This window comes from Pelobates fuscus, chromosome 13 (genome assembly GCF_036172605.1).
Source record: "Pelobates fuscus isolate aPelFus1 chromosome 13, aPelFus1.pri, whole genome shotgun sequence".
In the NCBI taxonomy this organism is placed as follows: domain Eukaryota; kingdom Metazoa; phylum Chordata; class Amphibia; order Anura; family Pelobatidae; genus Pelobates; species Pelobates fuscus.
The window spans coordinates 94,225,508-94,249,152 of NC_086329.1; the positions used below are offsets into that span (position 1 = coordinate 94,225,508).

General features: G+C 40.9%; 1 protein-coding gene across 1 annotated transcript in view; it reads left to right on the forward strand.

Annotated features, from left to right (window-relative positions):
* Positions 1-7,184: 7,184 nt before the first annotated feature.
* The window catches only part of PCP4L1 (Purkinje cell protein 4 like 1), a 52,111-nt gene continuing 35,650 nt past the window's right edge, over positions 7,185-23,645 (forward strand). The window contains exon 1 of the mRNA XM_063440103.1: positions 7,185-7,287. Coding sequence (XP_063296173.1) covers positions 7,279-7,287 — 9 coding nt within the window. The 5' untranslated portion in view covers positions 7,185-7,278. The remainder of the gene's footprint in view (positions 7,288-23,645) is intronic.

Here is a 23,645-nt window from a genome sequence, read left to right on the forward strand (position 1 = left end):
TCCCTTCTGCGGGCATCATGTGGGGCTCGGATGTTCTGCCGCCGCCTGCGGCGGCTGAGCCTCCGACGGTGTGGTTGGTGTCTAGGAGTCTGACTCCATGTGGTCTTCAGCCTGGGAAGGCCTTGTGGGCGGCCTTCAGTACCGCGTCCCTGTCGTAGGTAGCGCTTTGGGCGTTGGGGTACACCTTTGGGCCTGGTGGCAGTTCCGTCACCCAGTTGAGGTGATTTTGAGTAGATTTTGTGCTTCCCCTGTCCCCTCCACCGCTTATCATGGCGTTTCTCAAGAGCCGTCTGGCAGGGCGAGCTTGGTGCGTAGCGGGGAGGGTACCTTGTGTCAGGCGGCAATTTCTTGGTCCTCGGTTTGCTCTCAAGCCTCTTCCAGAAGGCTGTGAATAGCCGATCAAGGCGGACCTCCAGCGGCCAGTTTCTCCTTGTATTCTCATTTTAAAGTAACGTGTTTAGTACTTCCCTTGCTTTTTCTCTTTTTGTTCCATCACTGGCAATTTTGTTATTGCCACCAAATGTACTATATGACTTGGTATTAAAAGGGAGCAGTGTGGCTATAACAACATTTAGGGTACCTTAGTTTCCTGTTTTTAAACATTTTTAGAAAATCAAGAGAGAAGCCCCCTTTAAGGGATACTAATGCAAAGCTGTATTCCTGGCACAATGGCATTCCTCTGCCTCCACCCTCCCTTTATTTACTTACCTGATCCCAGTGTCAATGTCCCTCGGTGCTGGGCCGCGGCTCTGCCTCCTCCAACGTCCCTCTACAACGAGGTGCTAATGCACATGCGTGGCGAGTGTCGCGTGATCATTAGGCCTTTCCGTGGGAAAGCATTGTGGAAATAGCTGACGCTGGATGTCCTCATGCAGAGTGTGAGGATGTCCAGCGTCCGTTACCGGACCAAAAGTCCATTAACAGCCAAGAAGCGCATCTAGTGACTGTCTAGTAGACAGCCACTAGAGGCAGACTTAGTGCTGCATGGTAAACATTGCAATAGGGACACTGTACCCTGACCACTTCAATGAGCTGAAGTGGTCTGGGTGCCTATTGTGTCCATTTAGTGGATAAACTTTTACTATCTGTTATAAGCATATTATTTTAACAAAATAAATTTTGTTTGTTTTTTCCCAGTAGTGGTTATGGTTGCAGGAGGGAATTTGCACCATCCCCCAGTTAGACCACCTCACCAGAAAGTGTCCTTCGGTGAGACATCTATTAATTCATATCCGCCTTTCTCAAACCCTCATAGATTGTAAGCTCATAAGTGCAGTGCCTTCGTCACCCTTTAAATATCCCCTTTCTATACTGTGGGATATGTTGGTGCATATTCCAAAATAACATGCTAATAATAACAATAATATAATACCAGTGAAGTATGGTTTGCCAACTTATCAGAGTCCTGCTGGGTACCCGCTTTGACCCCTTCTCCTCGAGAATAATCAAGGTTGCACTAGTCAATGAATTCCTTCCTGCTCTGCAGTGACAAGTGGATTCTCCGCTGAGGAAGTCTGGATGATGCTGTCATGGACGCCCAACGAGAATCGGGTACATTGTCAAATATACTAAAACAGCTTGACATCTTATTCTGGGATACCTGTTATTCACTAAACTTCAAATTAAAAAGCACACTGCGAGCACCATTACCACTACAGCATCACTCCCAACATTTGTAAGTATGACATCAGGACGGGAGACCCATTAAAGCGACCTGTCAGCCTGGCATCGACTCCCTACAGAACCAGACAGAGTGTGCGTCCTCCGTTGCCTCAACCGTAGAACCAGAAGCCCTCTGTGTCTCTTAGCCAATGAGCAAAATTAGCTCCAGAGAGCAAACATAAGCTCCTAAACAGGAGCTTCTATTTTTCCATCGTCAGTTGAGGAGGAAAGAAGTCTCACTGGATTCCAGGTAAGATGTCAAACCACTCTAAAATGCTCTGACATTTTGCAAGCGGTTGGGGGAGGTACCTGGACATACCTGGCACACGAACCACTACAGTGTGCTGTAATGGATATGGTGCTTGATTATTCATTTAAGCAAACTAAATAACTGTATATAAACAATTGTATGTAAACATTGTCCTACTGTGCACTCATCACAGCTTGATTATGTTAGCCTGAATTTTGCCATTTACATTTATTTCGATTCATTCATGTGTTCGAGATAAGACTTCTGAGACTGTTCCTTTTTTTTAACCAATAAACACGGAATGTTGGGAATTAATAAGTCAATTATAAAAGTTAGGCCATTATAAAGAACATGGGAACATGTTTCCACTTGGTTACTTAGGTCTAAATATTCCAGTGTCACTGTAAATTCATGAACCCGCGTCAATTATTGAATAATCCCCTAAAGGATTTAGACCATTGAATCCGAAACGAGCAAGCCTTACAATTTGATCTTGATTCCATTAGTGGCCATTTGACTTTCTATAGAATTTAATCTTTTTTTTCAAACAGATGTGGCTTAACTTTCTCTGTGCATCCCAAGAATATCACTAGTAATGGTGTCTCGTATGAGCTGACACTCTGGGACACTGGTTCTCTGTTCAGTTATTTTTTAGGCACAGAGATTTAATGCTTATCTCAACCATTAGCTTTTAACTTTAGGGTAAAATAAAGACTTGATCAAGCATGTAACGTGCAATGTTTTCAGTGATTTATTCTACATCATCTCATAAAATCTATCTGCTGAGCCTGAATGGTTTGATATATTTTATCTTTCAAAGATAAGAGAGACTAGCGATGTAATTCAGGAAAAAGACTCGGAATCTAGGTCCTTGCAAAAGGTCTGAAGGCAAGGTTTTTATGTTCTTAAGCCGTTAATGAAATATTAAAGGGACGCGCTCGCAGGGATAGGGGAACCTTTGGCACTCCAGATGTCGTGGACTACGTCTCCCATAATGCTCTAATGCTGGCAAAGCATATGGGGAGATGTAGTCCACAAAATCTGGAGCGCCAAAGGTTGCAGGCATTGTAACCAGTTAATTTCAAGGAACTGGTATGGTGTCTGCCATCTCTTTATGAATGGTTTAACACTAAATGAGGATTCACGGCAGCCTAGAACCCCTGTGCTGCTTTCACATTACAAGAAGAGGAAACTCCTCATCCCTACACTAGGTCAACCAAGGGAGGAAACCCCATCCTTAATGTAATGCATTACATTACATTACATTGAGCATTACATTAAGGATGGGGTTTCCTCCCTTGGTTGACCTAGTGTAGGGATGAGGAGTTTCCTCTTCTCTCTTTAGGTCTTCCTTTCTTGTCTTTTTCTTTAAACGTATGTAAGGGTTACCCCCTTTTAGGATCCCCCTGACACACTTACAGGCTGGTTGTCTTTGGCCACTGGCTTTTTTCCCTTCTGCTTTCACATTACCCCAAGCAGCGATGGACGCCTGTAATTGGCTGAGAGAATATGTCGACCATTCACAGCCACCCCACTGCTGGTATTAATTGGTATGGCTTTAGTTTAATCCCCTCCCCCCCCCCCCCCTTTAGCCATACCTCCAGTGGGTGCTGGGCTACTGGCTGCGGGGGATCTTTGTTCAGTGTGACACTGTTCAAACATGAAGATTAAGTGGTTGTAGTGTCTTGACTGTCCTTTCAAAGATTATTAAAGTGTTTCTTCAATCACCATGACCAAGTCAGTGATTTTAAGTGGTCATGGTGGTAGGAGTCTGGACGTGCTGTGTTTCTGCTTGAAATAGTACACATGCATTATTAGTTATTTTTCATTGTGTGCCGGTGGCTAGTTGCACCCCCAGGACACGGGATTTAGGCAGCCTAATGTCAATTCCGTGCTATCATCCCAGCAAGGAAAAGATAGCTTTCCCGTCCCTCCCACCCTGTCTGTGCTGCCTCCCTCTGTAACTTTAGTAGATTAAAACAAAATAATAATAATAATATTCCTCCCACACTCCATCTCTATCTCCCTCCCCTCACCGGCTCAGATTGTGCACATGCGCACTGAACCAGTGAAACGGTCCAATCACAGGCTTCTATATGACAAGCCTGTGATTGGGCAGCATTGAGTACCAGTATGATGTCAGGACGGGACGTGTAAGATCAGCCCTGGGAGCTTCATCAAAACGTATTTTTTGCCAATTTTAAGTGTGGCTCCACCTAATAGTAATGCCGTATATTGGGCATTGTAAATTAAAATGAATATAGTATTGATAACGATTGGAGTCATTCTTTGAAAAAAAAAAAAAGAGGCTTTATTTTAAAGAGAGTTTTAACAGAATTGAACTTTTGCCAATAAATAAAAATAAATCAAATATTATTACATCACGACACCTTGAGATGAAATAGCTGCATTAGCCTATGTTTACGGGCTAGCTATAAATGGTACGTTTTAAAAAAAAAAAAATCTGCATTTTTCATAAAGGGTTGCACCATGACCACTTCAGTGATCTGACCTGGTAACGATACCTGAAGTTTGCACGTGCAGCATTTTGCTATGAAAGACCCCCTGCTGCTGGAGGTGTAAATCCACCTTGCTTCTTCATTGGGGCATCATTAGTCAGCCGGAACAAGAGTTCCATGTTAATTCTGTGCATACTGGACGTCTAACAGCTTGTAGTGCATCCTGGTGACAGGCGTTCAACAGGCCCTTCTCCGTGCCGCCCACGACCTCCCCTCAGCCCGCCGTCCCTGACGTGCCTTCCCTTCCAGCAATGGGGGTGATGTTAACTTGACCTTGGCGCTGGAACACAGGTAAGTTTTAGCTGTATTTATTTACCTGTTTTGGGGGGATGTGGGGTGGACAGACCAGCAGAACACTGTTTCTTTGATTGGAGTAACCATTTAATGAATAGAACTTGGTTGTAAAGAGTTAATTAAAAGTATTTGTGGAATTTTTATTGACGTTTGGCTGATGTCCTGTTAAGTGTTGTCCTTTGTATCTTACAAATCTTACATTTTGTACATTTTTCAGGCGGAGTCCACAACATCTGGAGTGCCGACATGTTGCGGACCCCTTTAGTAGCGGAAGACAGTGAGTGGGGTATATTCACTAAACCGCAAACTCTGATCAAGTAAAAAAAAAATAAAAAATTCGAAATTCAAGGTAAAAACAAACAAAAAAAATAGCTAAGTGGGATAATTATGCCAACATTGTTTACATTTTACAATTCGGTCTCCAGTTCACTGTAATTCATTGTGTAGTAAATAAACCCCAGTGTTTCTCATAAAACCTAAAAGTTACTCGCCACTGCAGACGTGGTGGGGTCCATGGTATACCCACCAGGGGCGGAATTCAATTGCCAATGGCTAGTGGGCTAGTGGAAGTTGTGACCCCTGGCAATAAGACAGTGATTAAATAAATATTTTATGCATTAACGTTTCTATAAATGAGAATTATTCTCTCTGGTAAACTAGTTAGGGAAAGAAAGCGATTCATTGAGCGTAATGTATTAGGGGCGTGCTTTACAATCAGAATGAATTTCCTAGACGCAAAGCTACTCTCCGGATATAGCTGGACTAGGGGTGCTGTGAGTAGTAGTAGATTTGTGAATAGGCCTCCCAGCAGAGGAAATTAATAATATTGTGAAAGATTAAATCTTGCCGTCTCTGTTCCTCTCCATTTTCCTGTCTCTCTCTTTGTAGTCTACTGTCAATGTTAGTCTTCTTCCACCTGTCCACCTTTCACTCCCTCCACCTACCTCTCCCCTTCCCCTTTCTCCGCAGCCTCTTCTCCACCTGTTTCTCTTCTTTTCACTTTGGTGTTTTAACTCTTAACACCTTTCAACCAATAATTGCTCTCTTCCACCTACCTGCGCATCCCCTCCCCCCCGCAATCTCATCTTTCATTTTTTTCTGCTTCTTCCCTTCTCTCCTTTATGATCTCATTTCATCCCCCCTTTTCTCATCAGTCTCCCCATTTATGTCTTCTTTTTATCTTTCTGCTATTTTTTTCCCACCACTTTAACCTCTCTCTCTGTCTCTCTCTTTTTTTCTCCACATTCTATTTTCCGCTTTTTAATTCTCTCACTCTCATTTGTTTCCACCTTTGTCTCTTTATTTTTTCATTCCCGTTTTCCGTTACACTGTATCGTTCTATTCTGCCCTCTCTTGTACACAGAAACCCTCCCCCATTCCATTGTAATTTCTCCCTCTCTCAATCTATTAAATGCTTGCGTTCTATTCTAATTTCCTCCTCTCCTTTCAACCCCCTGATTATCCTTCCTTCCGTCTCTTCCCGTTCCATTCTCCCATCTATCCGTCCCATCTCCCTTCTCCCCCTCACCCCTCTCATTAGCCCCCACGTGCGCACGTTAAATATCTCATTGTGCCCCTTCCATGCCAACACTGAACTCTGCCAGTGAATACAATTAAACCTGACAAGAAGCTGTAAGAGAAAGAGAGTGGAAAAAAAAAACCCTCTTTAATCAACGTCAAATCCGATGCCTCTTCCTCCCCTGGAGAAAAAATGTGGCGGCTTGCCAGGCCCAGCATCTGACATCCAGCTGTTATAATCCTCTCTGTGAGCCTCACCAGTGCTTGGCTTTTAAACCTTTCACTGCCAGTCGATGCATTGCGCTTGCCTTTGCAAATAGCTCTGAGCAATAAGATATCCCCTCTTGTAGCGCTGTGTCTAATGATATATCATACCTCTCGTTACAGCCTTGCCTCTGATTAATTGCGAAACTTTGTTAAAAACACCTGGAATAAGGGGCGCAATGTACGAAATCTTTACGTTAATACATGGCGTGCTGATCAAGATATAGATTGCTAGCTCTGCGGTAAAGTAATTCACCGTCAGAGCCTTGTAGCTATTACTCAACATCTATAGGGGGGGGGAAATACTATTGCAATATTAACATTATTCTTTTTAATTAGCATTCATATTCTTATTAAATACTGGCGGAGACACACACCAAGTGATGTCGTTACCACTGCGAAAGGGGTTAAACTCTGCCCCCCATCCTCAATATTCCATAATTAATTGCACGCTCCTGTAGCCTGTCTTTGCATGTATACAGCATCCCTTCTCTTAGTGAGTTAAGGGTTAACTCTTATGGCACCGATTGGTTTCCATTCACCAAGCAGGCACAGTGCACCCTTTTTTGGAAATGCAGTAAGTGCACTAGGAGTTTCCTATTGGCTACGTAGAGCTGCCTGTCACAGGCGGGCTTTAACTCCATAGGGATTCTATATGTGTGTGTGAGTGTGTGTGTGTGAGAGAGAGAGTCAGTCTGGATACTAGTGTCAGTCGTAGAGGCAGGAGAGACATCTGGTGAACACAGATTATCTCTGTTCTTTGCAGTCATTATGAGCGAGGTGAGTTCAGTGCCCTGTCTGTCTGTCTGTTTCTGTCTGTTTCTGTCTGTCTCTGTGCTCCGTTGACAAGGTGTGGATTTTTCTTACCGGTGTGTTAAGCATGCTGTACACATTTTAATGCAGTGTCTGTTACTATGTATCAAGGCATGCTAGAGAGACAGCAGCGGTGGTGGTGGGGCTGTGGGATTAGAGAGGGGCTGCTGTCAAGAAAAGAAGGTGCTATAGGAGTAATGGTGAGGTCCCCGTTTTGGACGGGATGGAAAATAAAAAGTAAAGAACTGGGTTCAGAGAAAGCATACTTAAAGAAGGGGAAGAAAAGTGGTGACTAAATGCTGAGACCATGTGAATTTGGGGGATGGAGGGGGGCAAAGGAGAGGCAACAATCTCTGGAATTATAGAGTCTTCATCCCTAAGACCTAGCTCTTCTAGATTAGCAAATTGAGGGGTATACACCAAAAGTACTAAGGGGGTTCACATAGGAAAAGTGTGGGTAGTTTGGGCGACTGTCAAGGAGATAACGGATTGGAAAAGTAACAAGAACGAAGGTTAAAAAGGGAGGGTCAAATTTGACAGAGCAAAATTAATTTTCTGTGACTCCTGAGCCGGAGAAGTGAATTTTAGAAATGGGGCAAGGAGGAGGGAGGGTGAGGGAAAAGTGAAATACTTCAATGTAGGCATTTTTAAAAAGAGACTTTAGGGGACAAGAGAGAACAAGGATCATTAGAAGCTGTAAAACAGGTCCCTAATTATCATTTCGGTTTAAAAATCGCTGACCTATTCTGCAGCGTTGTACGGCTTATCAGGATAAGGGAAAAGATGTGCTGTAGGAGAGCTTTACGGAAGGACTATCTGCAGACAAACTTTGGGTAATGGGAAAATTGGAGAAGGTTTCCTAAAAGAACGTGTTATGGAGCTCGGATGATCCGATGCTGACCCCCTGATTAATTCATCTCCGACTCTCGGGAGACTTTCAGGCATGATATACAGTCTATCACCTCCGTGTGGCGCACGGTTAGTATGCAAATGGTTGCAGTTCAGTTTGCAGATATTTGCACCAAATCCAGATTTTTGAACCAGACATTTCTACAAGAGTTTGTTGAGCTCGGAGGGGACATATTCTCCTCGATTTGGCAATTCGTCCAATCCTGATGTGTACAATACTGGAAGGAACCAGAAATATTGTTGGGTTTTCTTGGGGGTCAAAATGAATGTCGGGGTTGTTGGGCTTTTTTTTTCGGAATTCAACCTCTTTTTTTTTTTTTTTGGTCATTTGAGACGCATGAGGCTACTTGAATGCTTCTCGGCTTTGAAAGGTGACATTGCTAGAAGCATTGTAACCTCTGACCTTTGACATTGCATTGAATGAAAAGCTATACTGCTTTGCAGGTTCATCTTGCAGAGAATTTACTGGGTTTGTGGTGTTTAATTCAGATACTGGCAGACTGGCCGAATCACTAGGGAACTCCGACTAGGAGTAGAAGGACGGAAGGAAACTTTCCAACGCTGTAATGCAGTGTATCCGTCCAAATACCCCCAAGCATAGTTATTTTCCGACTGTTCCTTCACAAATACCGTTCACATCTGAAGTGGAAACGGTGCTGAAGGACCCCAAAATCCAGTAAGGGGTTCCCCAACTCTCATAAGGGGGGGGGGGCAGGTGTCACCCATAAAAACAAAAAAGACATGGCAGCAGAGGCAAGCGTGGATGGATAGATACACACCGTGGGGTGAAATAAGGACAAGGAAATTGGATAAAACAATATGAATATCATGTATTGCTGAACACGTAATGTTACCGAAAAGCATTTAAAAGCACGATTTAGGGTTTTACTGGTTAAGTATCCATTTATCAAATCAGACTGACGTTTGGGGCAAATTCCTGGCACTTTGTCAATATGCAGAAACAATAGCAAAGGTAGAAACGATGTAGTGCCATTAGATTGTAAACTCCTAAGGTCAAGGTCACCCATAATCCAATGTATATTGACAAAGTCACTCCTTTATAAGATTCATCCCAAATAATCCCCCGTTATATCACTGGGCTTTAAATCCCTCGGTGTAGAATCTACTATTACAACACTAGATTTTAATAACGATGGCCAGTGTCCCCATTTTGCCTCTGGATTGTAAGCTTCTTGCATTAGAAACCCCCATATTGTATGCAACATGGTCATGCAACAGCGTCTACTAGATTGTAAGCTCTTCGGGACAGGTCGTACTATTTTGCCACTCGACTGTAAACCCCGTAGGACAGGGCAATGGGTAATGTCTGTAGGACAGAGCCTCCGTTATACCAACTGATTGTAAGCTCTTTGGGATAGGGTCTCCTATTATCCCACTGTACTGAAAGCTACTCTGATGGAGGAAGTGTTTCCCATTATACCAATAGATTGCTAGCTTATTGGATCACAGCATTCTCATATCATGAATCTGTAACGTAAGCTCCTTGGCATAGTGAGTCACCATTTTACCAGTAGATTGTAAGCTCTTTAGGGCAGGAATTATTCATGAAATTGCCATCACTTTGCAGGCAGTGTCTACACTATTTTCCTTACCGCAGATACTGAAGAGTACAGTGTATGCAGCCGGCATTATACAGCAAAATATTATATAATACGAAGTGTCTATAAACCGCAAGCTAGAGACGGTGATGAATAATTAACTCGATACAGACAGATTCTCAGAGAGGAGTAAATCATCTGAAGAAATCGAGAAAGGGGTTTTTGTTAACCGGTACCAGTTAAAGATATATCTGATCTTTTTATTTTAACGCACTAATCGTGTGTTCAAATCACTACTTGTCAGATCGTGACATCACACTGTGAATTACAGCCCATAATTCACAGTATGACCGACATTGTACACTGCGGGGGTTCTGATCTCAGGGTGACACGGGGACATGCTTGTTTAAGCTTTCTAGAAAATAGTGGGTTTTAGACTCCAGGCCCACAGTTACTATTTGAGGTTGGGGAGACAGATACGGCAAGATGATCTCTCCCCAGCTCCTCTCCCAGCATATCACTGAAACGAGAGAGATTGAATGAAGTACAGCAGCCAAAAAACAGTAGCTGTTGCCCGAGAGTGTAACTCCCACAAATCTCAGCATATTAGGAGTGTGAGACATACATGTCAAGGTACTGCCCTAAGATTAACCCCTTAAGAACCAAACTTCTGGAATAAAAGGGAATCATGACATGTCACACATGGCATGTGTCCTTAAGGGGTTAAAGGGGCCCTACCTATCCCTAACTTACAAAAATATTAGTATAAAAGATATAACATTTTATTGGGATGGTTTAGCAAATCTGCCAGGCCTTATCAATTACGCTATTTTCCCGTCATACATTCTATGCTATTATGTATCTTCTCTCTCTCTCTCTCTCTCTCTCTCTCTCTGGCCATTAATTTAGCCATTTTTCCTTTAACCTTTAAATTGCAAAGCTCTGTATGGCACTTGAACGGTTAAAAATAGCATTTTCAATTAAAGTGTGCCTATTTTTATTAAAGCCTCCTAATGAGACAGCTATTATGTTTACTCGACAGTCACCGTTTATATAAAATATATTGTGTACTGAAATCCGAGGACCAATACGTAAATAAAGCCATCATTGCTTAATTGTTCTGCTCCCTGTTTGAAAGAAGTGATATCAGGTACTATAATGGATTTTTGGAAACCTGTGCAGAGAGACAGTCACTAATAGCCAGAGATACAGAAGAGATTAATTTAGTGGAGAGGAGGGGGCCTGCACTTGCAAACAGCAGGATTAATTTGTAGTGAACAGCCTGGCCAGCAGGAGAAAAATATATTCATAGAAATACAGACAGCAGATGAAATTTAAATATATACTGCTGGTCTGTATTGTATTTCATAGTGGGACTGCTACCAATCTGTATTGCAATATATATATATACTGACTGCTACCAATCTGTATTGCAATATATATATATAGTGACTGCTACCAATTTGTATTGCAATATATATATACTGACTGCTACAATCTGTATTGCAATATATATATTGTGACTGCTACCAATCTGTATTGCAATATATATATATATAGTGACTGCTACCAATCTGTATTGCAATATATATAGTGACTGCTACCAGTCTGTTTTGCCTTGTATATACAGTGTGTCTGCTACTGGTCTGTATAGCACTATATAGTATGACTGTTCCCATCCTATATTGCAGTATATAGTATGACTGCTCCCATCCTATATTGCAGTATATAGTATGACTGCTCCCATCCTATATTGCAGTATATAGTATGACTGCTCCCATCCTATATTGCAGTATATAGTATGACTGCTCATGTCCTATATTGCAGTATATAGTGTGATTGCACAAAATTTCCAGCATACCATAATTACATCTTAACCATCAATCATTAATATAATTTGTCACAAAGGAGAAAAAGATATAGTGTGACTGATCCCGGTCCATAATGTAGGATATAGTGTGACTGATCCCGGTCCATAATGTAGGATATAGTGTGACTGATCCCGGTCCATAATGTAGGATATAGTGTGACTGATCCCAGTCTATATTGTAGGATATAGTGTGACTGATCCCGGTCTATATTGTAGGATATAGTGTGACTGATCCCGGTCCATAATGTAGGATATAGTGTGACTGATCCCGGTCTATATTGTAGGATATAGTGTGACTGATCCCGGTCTATATTGTAGGATATAGTGTGACTGATCCCGGTCTATATTGTAGGATATAGTGTGACTGATCCCGGTCCATAATGTAGGATATAGTGTGACTGATCCCGGTCTATATTGTAGGATATAGCGTGACTGATCCCGGTCTATATTGTAGGATATAGTGTGACTGATCCCGGTCTATATTGTAGGATATAGTGTGACTGATCCCGGTCCATAATGTAGGATATAGTGTGACTAATCCCGGTCCATAATGTAGGATATAGTATGACTGATCCCAGTCTATATTGTAGGATATAGTGTGACTGATCCCGGTCTGTATTGTAGGATATAGTGTGACTGATCCCGGTCTGTATTGTAGGATATAGTGTGACTGATCCCGGTCTATATTGAAGGATATAGTGTGACTGATCCCGGTCTATATTGTAGGATATAGCGTGACTGATCCCGGTCTATATTGTAGGATATAGTGTGACTGATCCCGGTCTATATTGTAGGATATAGTGTGACTAATCCCGGTCCATAATGTAGGATATAGTGTGACTAATCCCGGTCCATAATGTAGGATATAGTATGACTGATCCCGGTCTATATTGTAGGATATAGTGTGACTGATCCCGGTCTATATTGTAGGATATAGTGTGACTGCACAACAATTCCAGCATACCATAATTACATCTTAACCATCAATCATTAATATAATTTGTCACAAAGGAGAAAAAGAAACCCCATACAATTCTCAGCAAGCCGTTCATTAACTGATAGCCAGAAAATGACTTCAAGTATCTCAGAGGAAGTGGAGAAAGACACTGCGATGGGGTATTGCCGGGCAAAGACAAGATCAGACTGAGAGCAGCAGGCGGTAGGAAGACTGAGAGAGTGAGTACTGAGACTCATTATCCGCTATGAGCACAGGGACAGAACGCAGAGCTCACGGCAAAATGCTCCCACATCCCCAGAGTGCTAAATCTCATTTTCACATTTATGAGCGGAGACAGAATTTTAAAACCTTTACGATGACGGATTTCCCTGTACCTATTAATAAACTGGGACCACGCAGCCAATAAAATATAGGCTTGTTGCGCTAATTAGACCCGAATAATCTGTAAAGTCTGATAAAGAGAACACAGATTAGTGGGAAGAAATGTTGATTTCCCATATTTGTGAATCTCTCATATTTTTATCACAATATCCTGAGTATAGTTCACACTGCACAAGCTTGCTTCGTAGCGGGTCTCAACAAACAGGATACCAGAGCACAAACCCATGTAAGTGGGACTGGTCCGAAAAATCGTGACTGTCCCTCTGAATGCGGGACAGTTGGGATGTCTGCATTTGAATATAGCTTATTAGGTATGTGTGAATGAATAATTCTGCATGTTAGTGGGTAATTAGATAAATGTGAGGGTCTTGCTATGTGTAAGCCCTCAATGAATACTTTTCTAACAACCTACTTCGTACCCCTACTTTTACCATTTGTGTCACTATACCCCACTCCCTCTAGAATGTAAGCTCATTGAGCAGGGCCCTCCACCTCTCTGTTCCTGTACGTCCAATTGTCTGGTTAAAATTACATATCTGTTAGTCCACCCATTGTACAGCGCTACGGAATGTGATGGCGCTATATAAATGATAAAATAATAATAATACAGGTGATCTTGATGTACAAAGTGCAAGGAATATACTTGCGGTTGTTTTGTAAAATATACACTTTAGAAATCTAACATTATGATAAGACTAGTCTGGCTGTAAGCATCGTCCTAAACTGGCCGTTTTATACTGGAAAATAGTGATGCATTTAGAAATAGTGGATTTTCATTATAGATTTCTATTAGGTCGTCCATCAAACCCATTTTATTTGACAATATACTTGGTTATCTACAATGAGCAATTGCTGTTTTTTTCACTCAATTAACTCCGCAATAGAAGAATGGCTTGACTGACAGCGGAATTATTGTCTGTCGGTCTACCCTGTCAGTCACAGAATGTACATCATGATTGACAGCACAGACTAGCAAAGGAGCAGGGACTATTATTTCATGTTAGAAATTGATCTGCCAACTCCCCCTGCTGGAACACCCTTGTCTGCAACACCTACCCACCACATGCACACAAACAAAAATACAAAAACAAACAAACTTCATTATCCAACATGATACATTGTGTAAAAATTTAGAGTGTGAGGAAATGAGGACTTGCGCAGAAATCTCAAAAATTGCTGTAACGCAAGTTTTCCTAAAGCTGTAGCACGTAATATGTAGCTTGCTAGAAAAGCAATATGGCTGCCCCCCGTGACCTTTTTTTCTTTTACGGTATTTCACCCAAATAAAATTGAAGGAAGGATCCGTTTAGATCAAAACCAGTCGTCGTCAGTCACATACATATTTCATAGAGGTAATAGAGTTATAAGAGGAGTATTTGGATGTTTTTAGAATTCAGAATCTAAGTAATTAATGTTCTGTTGGGATGAGGCCTAATCACTTAGACAACGCATTTTGCAATTTCCAATCTGCTTTAGTGTGTGGTTTGCATCCAACATACATTTCAGCTACACTGGAAAGTCAGGTAGGAAAAGCCATATCTGTAGCTGTTAAGGTGTAAAGAGGATTAGTTATTGATTGTGTGTTGTTAGGACCTCTACAAACCTTCCCCTGTGCATTACTCAATCAATTTAGCTGCGTCACCACTAAAGACTATGAAGATAACTTCCTCTAAATCTTAAAGGACCACTATAGGCACCCAGACTACTGGGTGCCAGGTCCCCCTAGTTTTAACCCTGCAGCTGAAAATATAACCGGTTTAGAGAAACTGCTATGTTTACACTGACGGTTAATCCAGCCTCTAGTGGCTGAGTAAATCAGGGAGTCCAGCGTCAAATAAGATGCCCATAGGAAAGCATTGAGTAATGCTTTCCTACAAACGGGTTTGAATGCGCCCACGCCTCTGACCGCGCATGCGCTTTCGGCTCCACTCGGGAGCTGACGGCGGGGAGGAGAGGTCACCGACACTGGATTAAAGTAAGTGGCTGAAGAGGTTTTAACCACTTCAGCGCCGAAGGAGGGAGGCCCTGAGGGAGGGGGCACTCCAAGAGCCTATAGTGTCCGAAAAACAGGGCATGGGCTATGGTTGATGATAATGCTCAAAAATATGGATACTGAATAGGAGCTTGCAAATGTATTAACATAATTATCCAACATTGGAGTCCCATGAAGCTGGACACCTTGGGATCTGGTAAATGTGGGCAGCAAGTGATGGAAAACTTGTTACTGGTTCTGTCCAAAGAAGGTGAGTTAGGTCGAAGAACTGGCAAGTCAGCCAGACGTGAATGCCCAAAATGGCCGACCATGGGTAGACCATGCAGGGAGCATTGTTTTCAGTCTCCTTTGCAGGGTCTTCGTGCCCTGAGCACAGCGCAGGCATGCCTAGTGACAGGACGCTAAAATCGGGACCGTCCTGTTGGAATCCGTATGGTTGGGAGGCTTGTTTAGACCATTTTGGCATTACCACATTAGCATCAACTAAATGTATAAAAATTATTTTTCAAATGGTGTCTCACATACAACCAAAAAGCTTAAACTCTGTCCTCTCTACAGATATATATATATACATGTGTATACATATACTGTATCTTCCCATACACAAGTTAACACGTTAAGGACTGGTAAACGGGTGTATTATATTTCAGATGACATCATTTTGTGTCCAGCACATAAAAGTAATTATTATTATGTAATTCACAGTTTTATATTTGGCTTGGTTTTTTTTTGTTTTTTTTTGCACAAAATTAGGTGACTGAGCGTTCTAGTTACACACTTGCAATGCTGTTATCTAATCTTTTTTAATTAAGCGACTGGCAAAGGCTTCTGGGAGTTATTATTTGAATAGACCAAAGGTGTGAGAGCCACATTGTTTCCTATATATAAACAAGAGTTCCTTAATCTAATTCTTTGAAATAGTGTGTATTTTTATTGTGGGCTTTCTTCATAATCATTAACCATGAAGACGATATGTCTGCCACTGCTCGAGCGAAATCCCATGATGCTCAGCAAACTGCGGACTGACTGTAAAGGCTGTCATGGGAATTGGACTCCTAGCAGCCGGGACGCCAGAAGGCATGCTGTAATCTCTCTCGGCCATTGATATTTTCAGGGTCTATTTGTCTAATAGCCCACACTGGGAGTTTCTTTTTACATCCAACATAAACATACTACCCAGATCTTCCCATACTTCCTGCAATTACAGGAACTGAAATGTCTGCGATTGCTAATTATTCACAGCATTGGCAGGCCCGACCAGCGCACAGGCCAAATCATTGCGAGCCAGTAATACGAACAATTTGCCGGTTCGAGTCTCGAGTGTCACAGACACTTAATTCCAGCCAGAAAATAAATTAATTCTGTAACAGATTGAACAGGCTATATAAATACCCAACTGGCGCAATGGATCACTTGGGGGGGGTGGGAGGTAATTTCAACAAGCTCGGAGAAGGGGGGGGGGGAGAATTGGAGAGAGTGCTGATTGTTTATTGGTAACCCCCCACAAAGCAGTAAATTGCTGATGGAAGTCAAGATCTTAATTCAAAAAAAAAAAGGAAAAAATATTGTAGGCTATAATTTACAGTTGTCCTGGTAACCAGTGTTTCTACGGCAACAGCAGAAGGACAACATACGAAGAGGATAAAGAGTATGGAGGAAATAAAGTGTGTTTGTATCTCGATAATGTACTTTATTCGTATTATAAGTATATTGAAAACTCATGTATGATTTAGGTTGTTTTTTTATATATAGTATTTCCAATTTCAGCCATTTTTAAAAAATTATTTAAATTTGCCCCTACCACTTAAACTGGGAAGCTATTCTAATAATTGACTAATTTTAGTTTTTTTTCTGACTTTATCTAGTTTAGTATATTAATGGAATACTCCAAGCACCATAACCACTACAGTGCCCCCTAATGTAAGTAGTGAAACCATTTGACAACAGTTTGACTACTTACCTGGGTCCGCCGAGTACTGCGTTCTGCCTCTCTCCGCAGTGAACCGATCCAGGCTCTCATTAGCTGCATTCAGTTTGTACATCTAAATATTATGTGGTCATCATTCCAAATATATGATTGTAAAGAAAAATAAAATTACCCTGCTTAATACATTTGTTATTCTCGAGCGTTTCAGTTCTTCAGAATTCCTGATTTAGTCAATAAATAAATCCCCCTGTGTTCTTTTCGTTAGCACAAAGGTTTATTTTTAACACATACAAATTTACATTCTGTTTCATTTATGAAAAGCTCATTGATTTGGGCAATAGTTCAGTAGCGTAGGAGTAATTAAAGTAGGGGGGGGAAAAATCTAAATTTTATTCAAATGCACATATTCCCCTAAATACGTCTGAATTTAAGTATTTCATTTGCATTCATTTTCTGTACAATCGGAAAACAGAAATAGAAGCAAATCAGTGGGTGACTTTATTTTTCTGCCATGCTACCCCCATTGAGACCCAGCGAGGACACAGGTAGTGATTGGAGGAGAGGGGGAATTTGCAGCCAGGGGTTGGTGGATTTGGGGAGAGAGTAGAGGGGCAGGAGCTTGGGGGAGTGAGAAAAGACAGGAGCTGGCTGAGGATTACAGATAAACCTAATTTTCTTAAGACACAAATTGCTTGTTCACCAGCTTTTGCCGATTCCGTGATATGAAATAACGAGGATGGCAAAATAGTGTGATATTGTATACGACAGAGGTGAGGAATAAGGTAATGGAAAATGCACTCACAAACAAGGAGCTATACATTAGCTGTATCGCTGAGTCGCGCATGTTGTGATGGTGTCACTATACATACTGGTGTTCCTAATAGAGTGTTTATCTACTACATATCCCGTGACAAGGATTGTATTGTCAGACACTGATACATGAGAGCTAATATATAGCTACTTGTTTGTGAGTGCAATTTTTGATTACCTTATTTCTATCATGTACAATATTACACTATTTTGCCATCCTTTCTTTTCATGAAATCCGCATAAGCTGGTGAACACACTACAATACCTGCTGTACTTCACCTCCCCTATCGAGAATTCTGCAATCAGTCGAATTTGGGACTATTTTGTAAATACTATTTGAATTTCTAGCGATTCCCTAACATAGTAAGGCCGACTCCTTACAATCAGTCATCTGTGTGTACCATTAATCATTGTGCTTTATATTTCATATCTGAACGTCCCTCTTCTATTAAACATGCTAATTGCCTTTATGTATGGATGCTTGCTAAACACCAGAGGACATAGCTGGCTTCTTGGAGCTTGTAGTGTGTGCGGAGCGGCTAAATTACCCACCGGGCTGTTTTTATCTTATTAACATTCCATTAACTGTGTGACTGAAGCCCAGCTTACGGCAAGTGCCCAACCTTTCTCCCCACTCTACTGGAAATTGGTAAATGATGGCCTGTTTTGCTGATCACTGGTCAAAGGAGCCATTAAAACGTAATTGAACTTAGCGGAACGATTAACCATTTTCCAGCCAGCGTCAGCAGCTGAAGATTCATAGTCGTTCTGTTTCAACGTCAAGCCTAGAGGTCAGTGCCTTTTATGAAGAAATGGAATATGCACGGTAAGGTGCGAAGGCCGCTTTGAATACACTGTACTTTTCATAAGCATCAATTTACATTAAGGTATCACCACTTATGCCAACGCAAAACTACAATGGTCCGTGGAACCGATTATCTTTGATGGCACTGTGATGGAACGGTTTGCATAACCTATGTATGCGATACCATAACCCCATCATAAGGGCGAATTGATATTTTTAATCTCAGGAATCTCAGGAATCAGGAATAAGAAAAAAGGAACATTGTAACACTTAATTTATAGAGATTTGATTAGCCCTTTTACTTTTGAGCGAATACCAGACTTTTTGAGCAATATATTTAGGTGTGTATGAACAGCATTGATTTGTCGACAATATTGCTAAAAATAGGCTTAGTCAATAAAGTCCTTTTTGCAATTTTAAGCATAGAGCTGATCTTATAATATACTTTCCAAATGGTTAAATTGGTGAATAGGTTTAGTCTCACAGTCAGTAATATTATTTTGGAATTTGATGTATTCTAATGCAGATCCTCTCCGGTCCGATTTATATATGAGTTTTTGCTACGTTCCACACACCATAGGATACTTTCAATAATTCCAGGTCGCTCCTATCCTATAACCCCCAGGGTTCCTTTCGCTATGATCTATCTGACTGACAGGTGTAAATTACAGAACTTCGAACAATGATTGACAGGCAACAAAGATGGTGCTGCCATTTCTCAAAATAAATGTAAATACACAAGTGTGGATTTTACATTTTTATTTTATTTTGCATAGCTCACAAGCACACATTTGTTAAATAACAGGGAGAAATAGACCTATATTAAAAATTCTGAGACGTGAAGTTTCCCTTTAAGGTGTGAAAGCCTTCTTAATGGCATTCAGCACCTTAAATCGGCTTACGTTTCCCTCATACCCTAGCTTCTCCTAATACCCAATTCATCCTTGTTCTCAATTACTTTTTGGGCTAAATAGACTTGACATTTGACCTTGAGAGCTCATAGGACGTGCAGTGGAGGTTAGAGTCGCTGATGAAATTGTGAGTCTTTATAGCCCATTAGAGGAGACACAAATAACATATTGTGTGCGTATGTATGTAATTTTGACTTTCTCTAGCTATTAACCACGTCATTCCTTTCCAAGCAAGTTCCCGCTGGGCTATTTGTGTGATTCCCACAGGAGAGAAAAGAAGAATGTTGTGAAGTAGTCAGAGTTTTGGGATTTGGAAAAATAAATACTCTTTTGTAATTGGATGATGTTATAGAGCGTGGCTTTTCATCCTGTAACCCATGGGGTGCATCTGGTGGAGCGGGGGGTACATTAATCTCTCTTTAAGCTAAGATCTTAATGGTATTTGGTAGAACGCGGATTATAGCAGTATTAGAGAATGACAATATCCCTCATAGGAAAGGTTTAGCGGTGGTACTTGGATGCAATAAATGGTTACTACGGTAACTTAAATATAGGTTATGTTACAACATTGACCTTTTTAGCATAAAGCATACTAATCTACATTTTATATCAGTTTTCTGGATTTTCTAAACCTCAAGGCAAGTCTCTGTGCTGTGTTCAGTCTATTCTATAAGGCTTAATTTCGGGGGTACAGACCTAAAAATTGAATATTAGGTAGAAATATTCTCAATCCTGGCTAAGCTTTATAGGAAATGCTGTCTACTAGCATCTGCCAAACTTTAATTAGCCATCCATCACTGACTTCATACCCTCTAAGCTTTTTCTTAAAGGGTTGCTTCAACCAGAAACTAGTGTTTTCATAGAACACTGCTTTTGGTTAGACCAGGGCTAGTCAACCTTTTAATACCTACCGCCAACTTTTGTATCTTTGTTGATTTGAAAAATGTTCTTTCCGCCCATCAGTGCCACAGTAATTTCATAGCGCAAGTGTGATTATTTTTTTTAGAAAGGAGGTTTTTTTTTAAATATGTACTTAAATGTATCTATTTTTTGTTATTTTTCTGTATTCTATTCTTCTTTTTTCTGTGTGTGTGTGAGAGAGAGGTGCAGTTGTGTGTATGTGTGTATGTGTGTGTGAAGGGTGCAATATGCGTTTGAAGGGTGGTGTGTGTGTGAAGGGTGCAGTATGTGTTTGAAGGGTGATGTGTGTGTGTGTGAAGGGTGCAGTATGTGTTTGAAGGGTGATGTGTGTGTGTGTGTGTGTGTGTGTGTGTGTGAAGGTTGCAGTATGTGTTTGAAGGGTGATGTGTGTGTGTGTGTGAAGGTTGCAGTATGTGTTTGAAGGGTGATGTGTGTGTGTGTGAAGGGTGCAGTATGTGTTTGAAGGGTGATGTGTGTGTGTGAAGGGTGCAGTATGTGTTTGAAGGGTGATGTGTGTGTGTGAAGGGTGCAGTATGTGTTTGAAGTGTGATGTGTGTGTGTGAAGGGTGCAGTATGTGTTTGAAGGGTGATGTGTGTGTGTGTGTGAAGGGTGCAGTATGTGTTTGAAGGGTGATGTGTGTGTGAAGGGTGCAGTATGTGTTTGAAGGGTGATGTGTGTGTACGGTACAGTATGTGTTTGAAGGGTGATGTGTGTGTGTGTGTGTGTGTGTGTGAGAAGGCTGCAGTATGTGTTTGAAGGGTGATGTGTGTGTGAGTGTAGGGTACAGTATGTGTTTGAAGGGTGATGTGTGTGTGTGTGTGTGGGTGTGGGTGAAGGGTGTTGTTCTGGTTTAGCTAATGAGACTGTTGATGGTGGGGTTATATCTTCAGTAACTAAGGGGTTAATTTCTGTATGTGCAGTGTTTCAAAGCAAAATTTTGCTCAAACAGAGTCCAGGCACCATGATCACTTCAAATCACTGAAGTGATCACGTTGCTTGGAGTACCACTTGAATTAGTGGCCAAAAAAAAAAATCATTATAGAAGGACACAATACTTTTAAAGCCTTATTTGTAAAAAACAAAAAAAAAGTAAAATTAATGGAAAAATCCAATAGCAAAAACACAAAACACGTGAAGCTATGTGAGTACATATTGCCAGTGTTTACTGCAAATTCCAGTCTGTTTAACATTGTTATTAACATTTGTCAGTACTTTATGTCTGCATTTTAATTTGAAATCACAACATTTTATTAGACTCCTAGCAAACAAATTAAACAATTTATTGTAAAAGTGAATGCAATCTGTTCTAGAAAAAAATATATCGGTTTCCAGTAATTGTGAAAAATATACCAGTGGGTTATTTAATTTGCAAAATTGGATGTATTTGTCATTACATTTTGCCGTTAGTACATTTTCGAACTATCAAAGAATCAATATATGATGGTATTTTTCGTACTCATTAATCTAATTCTTGGCTTTTAAGCGTCTCTGTTAAGCACTCTGTTGTATTTTGTTTTATTTTGTTTTTTTCATTCAACAAAGCATTGTCACATCTAATTGGTTTTTATTATATCATTGTTTTGCAATTCAGTATTTGACCTTGCCAAGGTCGACGTCATGCTAATTATATACAATCTTTCATTGCGTGGATGATTATTTAGACCGTGGACAATAACATCAGATGTCGAGACGCGGAATTGCAGAGAGGGGGCGGATGTTAACTCGCAGTTATAAAGAGAAAAAAAAATGTCAGGTTAAAATGTACAATCCGTTTAATAACAAACTTTACTTAATCCAATAAAATGCAGAAATGGGTGGTAGATAGGCTCGCATATGCATGGCTTGGTGCAGGTTCTGTGCAGTCCAATGAATGTTTAATGTCCCTTTAACTCCTGGTCCAGTGATGCGAGAAATTAGTTACAGTGGATTAGGGTAGAAGAGGGTGTTCACATTGCAAAGGACAGGCATGCTCTGTAGATAGTGCAAGTGAGCAGCTTAGTAGGTAGATGACTAGATGGATGTTTTGAAGGGAGAATTGAGCAAGAGCAGTCATAGAACTATAGCGATTTGTCATTTTAAGAATTAATGGCGTGTCAGTGAACAGTGGGTGGATACAGGTCCGAATAGCAGAAGACATATAGAACCGGGAATCTGGTGATTAGCGTATGTAATGGGGTTCATTAGCAAATAAAAACAAGGGGGGCTATTCAGTAAACTCGAAATTCTTGCAAATTGAAATACGAAAGGTAAAACTGTGACATGCAAAAAGTGAATATCTAAAGGGAGTAGCTCAGGGAGGGTCCTTGGTTATTGCACAGTCACACTTCAGCAGTCAAATGATAAAGGTGGAGGTGTAATACACTAGGCTAGAAATTGCCAGGAATTGATAAGGGAGTATAGATTCAACTTCCAAAATGCTTTGCCAGCTGGGGATCTGTCATTTGCCCACCCGTGCAGAGATGTATTTGTAAACCGTGTATGTGTGTTCTAATGTATGCATGTTTTTTGTCTGGAGTGTCTGTGAATGTTGGTGTTTGAATACAGGTGTGTGTTTGCTTTTGAATGCTGTGTTGTATTTTCTTAAAAAATTTCCATTCGTAATTGTATTGTTTTTTGTATTTTAGGTGATGATACAATGAATACTTTTGAATAACAATGAGTACAATTCTCACGTAGTACAGGCAATAAGAGTAACATTGCACAGTCATAAAAGACATAAAAAGTCAAATCAGAAGGAAACAAATCGCAACAAGAACAAAAAACAATAATAAGTGCACATGGTCAAACGATACGGCACATTATTCATGTACAAAAGGATCTAGTATGCAGTATAGTCAATAAAATGACTGTAGTGTCTGCCACTCAGAAACCTTTTAATAAGAATGTGGCAATAAGGGAGGAAGATGTAAACGTGGAGTGTGTGCGTACTAGGAAGATTAAACACTTGTCTGGTGTGGTTTTTTTTGTGTGTGGGGGTGTGTGTATTCTTGTGTAGTATTAGCATTTCAATGCAGTTGTATGTTTGTGTACCGCGTGTGTTTGTGTGCAGTGTGTGTTGCCGTTTGTATGCGTTGTTAGTTTTTAAATGCAGTGATGTGTTTGTGTGTGGTGTTGCCGTTTGTACTGTATGTAGTGTTGGTGTTTGAATACAGGGGTGTGATTGTGCGTGGTATTGCCATTTGATTGCAGTGGAGTATTTGTAAGTAGTGTTGTCATTTAGAGTGCACGGCGTGTTTGTGTGTATTGTTGGCATTTGTATGTAGTGTTGGTATTTGAATGC